The following is an 8,719-nucleotide window of genomic DNA, read 5'->3' as shown; positions in this document are numbered from 1 at the left end:
AATAGAGCTCCGATGTGATGTTTTTCGACGACACACGTTGATGTTGTTTTTTAACAAATAATTATGATAAATCATGAAAAGTTAGCATTTCTTACCGGGTTGGCAACACTAGCAGTGTCAGCAGTTGCTGCTTATATATTCTGTGGTCCTGACGAAACAAAAGGGAAACGTCGTGAGTAAAAGTTTATTATAGGCCTACTAGGCTAGCTAGTAGTAGTAGTAGGGCCTAGGCCTAGTAGGCGGCCCTAGGCTACAAGTTAGGCCTCTAGGCTAGGCGCGGTAGACCCTCTGTGAGGCCTAGACGAATAAGGTGTTATGCGCGATTTGAACGATTTGCGCAATTTGAAATTGCGCAAAAAAAATCCTTGCGCAATTTGAATTGAAACATGTGTTTCAAATTGCGCAATTTCAAATTGCGCAAATCGTTCAAATCGCGCATAACATAAGGTCTTCGTTGGCCTATCCCAGACCAGTAGAGTAGGTAAGTAGCCAAGGGCCAAGTCAACAATTAAAGAATGTGAACGATGGGGCCTAGTATCCTAAATTATTAATATTATCCTTATTTATTAGGGTCTAATAATAGGAAGATACAATTTTCGTGTATTTGGCCTAGCCTAGACTACTACTGGACTGCTAGGCTAGGGCCTAGTAGTAGCTTCGGCCTTAAATTTAAGAAGAGGCTTTCTCTACAGCCTATAAACATGACTAAGCATATCAATGTTACGGTACACACGGTCAATATTGACATTGTAATGTATTATGCACTTGTCAATTGTATGACTCACTATACGACCCCCGGGAGAGGTGCGTCATGGGTGCGTCATTTACAAATAATTACTGACGCAGTGGTGCGTCAAAAAACCTAGATGGTACGTCACATCAATGAACAAGGTGTGTCAATGTCCGTCACTTTACCACCCACCATATCATAAACAACATGGTCACAGTGCGTCAAAATGGGTGCGTCATGGTCACCTAAAGGTAAGTCACCTTTTTGACGCACGGGTGCGTCATGGTATTCAAAAGTATGACGCACATCGGACAAATGACGCACCTCTGCCGGGGGTCATATAGTGGGTCATACAATTGACAAGTGCATTACCACGTTAACAAAATTGTTTATTCATTTATTCATTCACTGTAGGAAAGGTAGCTGGTTTAGAGAATCTTGGCAATACTTGTTACTTAAACACAATCATTCAAAGTTTGGCAGCCTGCAGACCGTTTATTCGATGGCTAGATCATTTGGAAGGAAATCACAAACTAGCATTCATGCTATTAAAACTACTAAAAGGTTTAAGGAATTCTTTTATTTTTTTTATTTTTTCTAATGACCACAACATACTGTAATACATGTGTTTCTGGTGCTTGACCACTGTGTCCACTTTTACTACTGTAATTGGCATTATTGATTATTTATTGACCTTGTTGAGGAAGCAAAAACCTGAAACTGAACAAGATTCAAGTACAGTATAGCCCTAACACCCCAGAATATTAAATTATGTATATTGAAAAATGAACATTGTTTTTCAGCTGTCAATACTAATGAAATAACAGCAACAAATTCTCCGCAAAAATTGCTGGATGTGCTCCATGAATCTAACTGGTGGTATGGAGGGCAACAGGTATGTCAAACATAAATACACACTTTTATAATGTATGTAAATATCACCTAATTTGCTTATTGTATATAGCCAGGTGCATTTGACATTTGAGTAATTTAAGTGTAAAAGAGTTCAGCATAATTAACAAAACAAAAACATTATGATTGTAAGAGTGAAAATTCTTCTGTTTATAAATGTAAGCCTGTCAAAGTGATGCACTGTGGAAACGCACTTGTTCTTAATTATGTGTTAATTATATGCAAATATATTCCTTTGCAGGATGCACATGAATTGTTTCAGTTCATCATCTCAGAACTTGATTCTAATCAACAGCATCTAGCCTCACATATATCTTTGTTTCAGCCATCACTATTATATGTAAGTTTATTGAATTGTAAACTGAATTTGATTGTTTTAGCTTCTTGAATTTTTGAAAGAAAAAGTTTCAATAAACCAGGGCAGATTGAATTGGAAAGTTTCAACCAAACACAGGACAGATTTATTGTGAAACTTTTAACCAATCGCATGACAGATTGAATATCAACGTTTCAACCAACGACAGGACAGATTAAATGTGAAACTTTTAACCAATCAAATGACAGATTAAATATGAAAGTTTCAAGCAATGACAGGACAGATTGAATATCAAAGTTTCAACCAATGACAGGACAGATTGAATGTGAAACTTTTAACCAATCAGATGGCAGATTGAATATGAAAGTTTTGACCAATCACATGACAGGTTGATTTGAAAGTTTCAACCAATCACAGAGCAGATTGAATTTGAAAGTTTCAGCCAACCACAGAACAGGTTGATCTAAAACAGTTTTTTAATCATATTTTCTTTTCTTTTGTTATTTTAGTTAGAGAAAGAGGCTTTAGTTCACAATATGAAGTCAAAATTTGAATTGCAATTGATGAAAGTATCTGCTAGTGTGGAACAACCATTCCATGGATCGTTAGCTAATCATTTAACGTGTACATTATGTAAGACAAAAGTAAGTGTAAATTGTTTATAAATTGAAATGTAAAGATAATACAGTACAATACAGTAAATTGGAGTAGCTTGGTGGTTATGTGCTCGCCTTCCAATCCCAAGATCAATCCTGATGTAGTTTTCAGGGTTGTAAGCTTCAAATAAGACTTTGTTTAACTTATAATTTTCCATCTCCTGTTTTTTAAAAAGAGGAGACATATTGGAGTCTGGAATATTATTCATTAATGTATATAATTTATATAATCAACTAAAATCAACAAATATTAACATAAATGAATTTTGTCTACAGAAACCTATTTCCCTGACAACATTTGACACCTTATCATTACCAATTCCAACCCAATCCTGGGGTACTATTACTCTCGAAGATCTGTTGCAAACTTTCACCCAATCAGAACTAGTACAAGACGTCACATGTCTCAAGTGTTCTGGGAAACTAGGTAGAACGAGAATTAGAGAAGATCAAGATAATTGGCCAGATGTAAGGAAGATATTTAAAAAACAGATGACTATAAGTAAGGTAAATATAAAACAGGAGTGTTGAAATGATGTGGCACTGTGACATGCTTGCTTGCCAATCTCAGAGTCATGGGTTCAAATCCTGTCTCAATCCAGATTTTTCTGATGGTCAATACATAAGCCTCGTATGAGAATTGGTGTTAGAAAGCGTTATATTTGCTGTTGGATAGTTGGAAATGCAAATTAGAAAAATTTAAACTTTAAACAAACTCACCTTTTTATAAATATTATATAAATGAGATTTTTAAATATGAGCAAGAAAAAAAAACACCTTGGCTATACAGTAGAACTCTTTATTAAGGAGAGATCTTTGGGTCTCAACAAAGTGTCAGTCCCTTGAATAGTGGTTTGTTGTAGTGTTAAAACCTGTATTTCTCCTTGTTCTTGTCCCCTTAATAGAGGTTTCACTTGTCTCCATAAAGTCATTGTATTATTATTGTAAAAAGTTCAACCTATTATCCAAACCAAAGAGGTAAACATATTCTGCCTTAAGAAATCAAGAAAAAATTTGGGTTTTTTTTGCAGGTACCACAATGCCTTTGTATTCATTTACAAAGAATGAGCTGGCAAGCAAACGGTGCTCCAATAAGGAAGGACGAATACGTTCAATATCCAGAACATTTAAATATGCATGCTTTTTCCGAGACACAGTTGCTTAAGAAACGGAAAAGAATGAAAGTTAATGATAAAACTATTAATAAGACAATAAAGTAAGTATTGCAAATAAAATGTTTACTCCATATATTTTGTTTTGTTTTAAACAATATTTTACGATGGTGGTTCCATCCATCCTGATCATTAGGGACCCTCACAAAAATACAATATGACAAGACATAAACATGTAACTATTAAAATTAAATTAAAATAAATATAATTTATAAAGATAAACAAAATAAAATAAAGCACAAAAAAATTAGAATTAAAAATTTAATGAATTAAATAAAATAAAAAACATTACTATTTTTGTGGTTCCTAGTTATGTCTAGATAAAGATGCCCGATAAATTACTCTTTACCAAATGTTTTTTCTATTTTTCTATTTGTAGGAAAAGTACTGTACGATTTATTGGTTCAACAATGTTGCCATGTCATCGATTACATTACTGCAGTATTGGTTCGTTACCTAATCATCATATAAAGGATAAACAAAAAATAAGTAATTGTGCAATTAACAAAACAGAAATTCGCAGGTAATGATTTTAAACTTTAGAATAACAGTATTTTGTAATGTATCAAAATTTGTCCAGTGTCATAGGCAACTACTATGATACAGCATCACATGTGGTGCTTTTGTATCACACAGACACTAACCTGACCTGAACTTTCATGCATGGTATTGGGTTTCTAATTACAACCTACAACTTACTATAGAAATTTACTGTTTTATAGTGATGTTATGCATTATTATTTTGGTATCCGTCTCTAGTGGCTAAATAATAGAGAGGTTTCGCAATCTTACGAATACGATAACGAAACGGATACGTCACGCACACGTATTCGTTTTCGTAAGCCAGTAAAAATCTGTTTCGCATGGTATCGAAATATTGAGGCCGCCGTCCAAAACATGACTGCGGTAAATTTGAGCAAAGCGCAGGTACGTGTTGCCTGGTGCTTGGCTGCCTAGGCCTAGCATAACATCAAAGCGAGTAAGGACTTTAAAAACTGCTATTTATCAAAATTGACCTGGCATTTAGTAAATTACTTTAGTAAATTACTTTCAATAAATCTATAATTATATTATAATCATGAATCATTCCTGATTCAAATGCAAAATGTGCAAAATAGATCAAAAACTATACTCGTTTTGTAGTTACGAATATGACTGGTGATATTCGTCAACACGAATACGCTTTACGAATATGAAATGGGGATCATCTCAAAAGTTTCACAAATGTATGACGTATCCGTTTTCGTTATCGTATTCGTAAGGTTGCGAAGCCTCCCTATTATGAATGCTTGTCCGCCCTACTCATGTCAATAAAAAGATGCATAAAAGAATAGAATAAAAGAATTGACCTTTTTATGTATTTTTTACTACAACAAAAAAGAAAGCCCATCAGCCTTCATTAGAAAAGTTCATATTCATTTTGATTCGGTGTAACTGTATTTTGTCTTTATGTCTTTTATGTGTAAACTGACTTTGGGGTTGGGTCAACCGGCTCAGCTACAGTGATTAGGTTCACTTAGGTTGACCCTTGTCTCCCCAATTTCAGTTTTTTTTTGTGTTGTATATACTTAAATAGACCAAATAAATAATGAAATGAAATGAAACAAGAGACAGCTTAATTTAGTTACGAATGTAACCAATTAATTAATTAATTAATTAATGAATAATAGTATAATGCATTGTTTACTGTTTTTATTATGTTTAATTAAATATTTTACACAGAGGCGCCTCACAAGGTGAAACCACCTTAGCTTCAAGGCGCCTCTGATAACAAATACAAATATTCTAAAACAGAAACATCAATAAAATCTTCTAGATCTACAACGTCGGATTCTTTCAAATTGATGGCAGCCATCGTGCATGTCGGAGATGCTTATTCTGGTCATTTTTTAACTTATCGGAGATCACCAGGTATTGGTGAAGAGGCAAGTAAGGACTGGCTGTGTATATCTGATAGGAGTGTGAGAAGTGCAAGGACATCAGAAATGCTCTCTCAGAAGGCATACATGCTGTACTATGAAAGACAATAATACGTATATTATATAAGGGCGTGTGGCGCAGTGTGTTGAATTACTGATCGTGAGATTGTGGTTCGAATCCAACTCTCGGCACATTGCTTGTATCCTTTAGGCAAGACACTTTACTGTCAGTTTCCTGTAGGATACAAATGGGTTAGATCAAGACACAACTTTGCACTGATTACTAGCTGCATTATGGGAGTATGTTTCCAGTATTTGATCCAAAAAATGACTGGGTTCATAATGTGCAGCGCCTTGAGAGCATGCTTATATGTGCTATTATAAGAATGAACTATTATACTATTATACAGTAACTACAGATTGTTAATTTTGGAGATTCAAAGATTTAAATTTGATGGAAGATCATAGTCACAAAACCTGCTTCAAGAGCCATATGGTCAGTGGGGTCGGAGTTTTTTTTTTATGTCGCAGCTGCAAGTGTATGGGATAGCTTACCAGTTAAATGCTCCACTAGTCTGAACATTAAAGATTAATTAAGCTATATGCTAATGTTTTTTCAAATTGTTAATGTGTGTAGTGCCATGAGCGCCACTTTATTATTATTATTATTAGTAAAAAATAGCAATGATTTTGGAAATATTGCCAAATTTCTACCGCTTTATTTGTTGACATAACTTTTTACTGTATTTATATCACATCATTATATATAGTACATATGTTAAACAGTTAATATTTGCCCATTTTTCCAAAAAAATTTGGAAAAATGGGGAAATTTTAACCCTTTTATTTTTTGACTCTATAAGATAATGATAACACAACATATGTGCATTAATGGCAAATATTATCCCAAAAAATCCCTGTACTATAGTACAGGGAAATTTTTGAAAAATGGCCGATTTTCGACCCTTTTATTTTTTGATATAAATGGTCACTATAGCATAATTCATTTTAAAGATGAGAAAAAAAATTTTTGTTGTTTTAACTATCTTCTCGTTATGAATTTTGTATTGTATTATTTATTTTGTATATTATGAAGGAAATAAATGTTACTATGAAATGAAATTAAATAAACATGCGCAGAGTCGAATAATGGGTTCTGCGCATGTCAATTGTGCTATAGTAACCACTTTTGACATAAATGGTTACTATAGCATAATAAACATGCGCAGAATCGAATAATGGGTTCTGCGCATGTCAATTGTGATAGTAACGAAAATCGGCCATTTTTGGAAAAAATCCCTGTACTATAGTATAGGGAAATTCTCGAAAAATTACCGATTTTTGACCCTTTTATTTTTTGATATAAGTGGTTACTATAGCATAATAAACATGTGCAGAGTCGAATTAAGGGTTCTGCGCATGTCAATTGGGCTATAGTAACCACTTTTGACATAAATGGTTACTATAGCATAATAAACATGCGCAGAGTAGAATAATGCGTTCTGCGCATGTCAATTGTGCTATAGTAACCAGTTCTTTCTAAAAATAAAAAGGTCGAAAATCGGCCATTTTTTGAAAAAATCCTTGTACTATAGTACAGGGAAATTTTCGAAAAATTTCCGATTTTCGACCCTTTTATTTTTTGATATAAATGGTTACTATAGCATAATAAACATGTGCAGAGTCGAATAAAGGGTTCTGCGCATGTCAATTGTGCTATAGTAACCAGTTTTGACATAAATGGTTACTATAGCATAATAAACATGCGCAGAGTCGAATAATGGGTTCTGTGCATGTCAATTGTGCTATAGTAACAAGTTTTATCGAAAAATAAAAAGGTCGAAAATCGGCCATTTTTCGAAAAAATCCTTGTACTATAGTACAGGGAAATTTTCGAAAAATTTCCGATTTTCGACCCTTTTATTTTTGGATATAAATGGTTACTATAGCATAATAAACATGCGCAGAGTCGAATAATGGGTTCTGCGCATGTCAATTGTGCTATAGTAACCACTTTTGACAAAAAGGTCATTTATGGCAAATATTATCGCAAAAAATCCCTGTACTATAGTACAGGGAAATTTTCGAAAAATTTCCGATTTTCGACCCTTTTATTTTTGGATATAAATGGTTACTATAGCATAATAAACATGCGCAGAGTCGAATAATGGGTTCTGCGCATATCAATTGTGCTATAGTAACAAGTTTTATCAAAAAATAAAAAGGTCGAAAATCGGCCATTTTTGGAAAAAATCCCTGTACTATAGTACAGGGAAATTTTCGAAAAATTACCGATTGTCGACCCTTTTATTTTTTGATATAAATGGTTACTATAGCATAATAAACATGCGCAGAGTCGAATAAAGGGTTCTGCGCATGTCAATTGTGCTATAGTAACCAGTTTTGACATAAATGGTTACTATAGCATAATAAACATGCGCAGAGTAGAATAATGGGTTCTGCACATATCAATTGTGCTATAGTAACAAGTTTTATCGAAAAATAATAAGGTCGAAAATCGGCCATTTTTTGAAAAAATCCTTGTACTATACTACAGGGAAATTTTCGAAAAATTACCGATTGTCGACCCTTTTATTTTTTGACATAAATGGTTACTATAGCATAATAAACATGCGCAGAGTCAAATAAAGGGTTCTGCGCATGTCAATTGTGCTATAGTAACCAGTTTTGACATAAATGCTTACTATGTGAATGAAATTATTGCATAATTGAATTTTGATACAAGGGGCAGAGCAATGATTTTGTAACTGGGTGAGAGCTAACATTATAATATTAATTTGATATAAACAACCTAAAGGAGGTCATGATAATGTCAATTTGACATAAAAATTTAAAAATCTCTAAAACTATGAATAAAATTGTCTCTTTATTGTATACTATAGTGTAATCCAACAAAATACTAATCATTATTGATTATTATTGATTAATGATTGAAGTTCAATACCACCACCATCAATCATGTGTTGTTTGTAATACAACTACTTCACACAAAA

The 8,719-nt window shown here is 33.4% G+C and overlaps 1 protein-coding gene across 1 annotated transcript; it reads left to right on the top strand.

The window, feature by feature from the left end:
• On the top strand, positions 1–6,500 carry LOC140043414 (ubiquitin carboxyl-terminal hydrolase 30-like). Its single transcript, XM_072087923.1, has 9 exons — positions 1–172; positions 1,145–1,294; positions 1,534–1,625; positions 1,884–1,982; positions 2,468–2,602; positions 2,891–3,121; positions 3,646–3,830; positions 4,166–4,309; positions 5,603–6,500. The coding sequence occupies exons 1-9, from the start codon at positions 64–66 to the stop codon at positions 5,814–5,816; spliced, it is 1,359 nt and encodes a 452-aa protein (XP_071944024.1). The 5' UTR covers positions 1–63; the 3' UTR covers positions 5,817–6,500.
• Positions 6,501–8,719: the final 2,219 nt, after the last annotated feature.

This window comes from Antedon mediterranea, chromosome 3, assembly GCF_964355755.1.
Source record: "Antedon mediterranea chromosome 3, ecAntMedi1.1, whole genome shotgun sequence".
Taxonomy (NCBI): domain Eukaryota; kingdom Metazoa; phylum Echinodermata; class Crinoidea; order Comatulida; family Antedonidae; genus Antedon; species Antedon mediterranea.
This window is presented reverse-complemented; position numbering and strand designations above follow the sequence as displayed.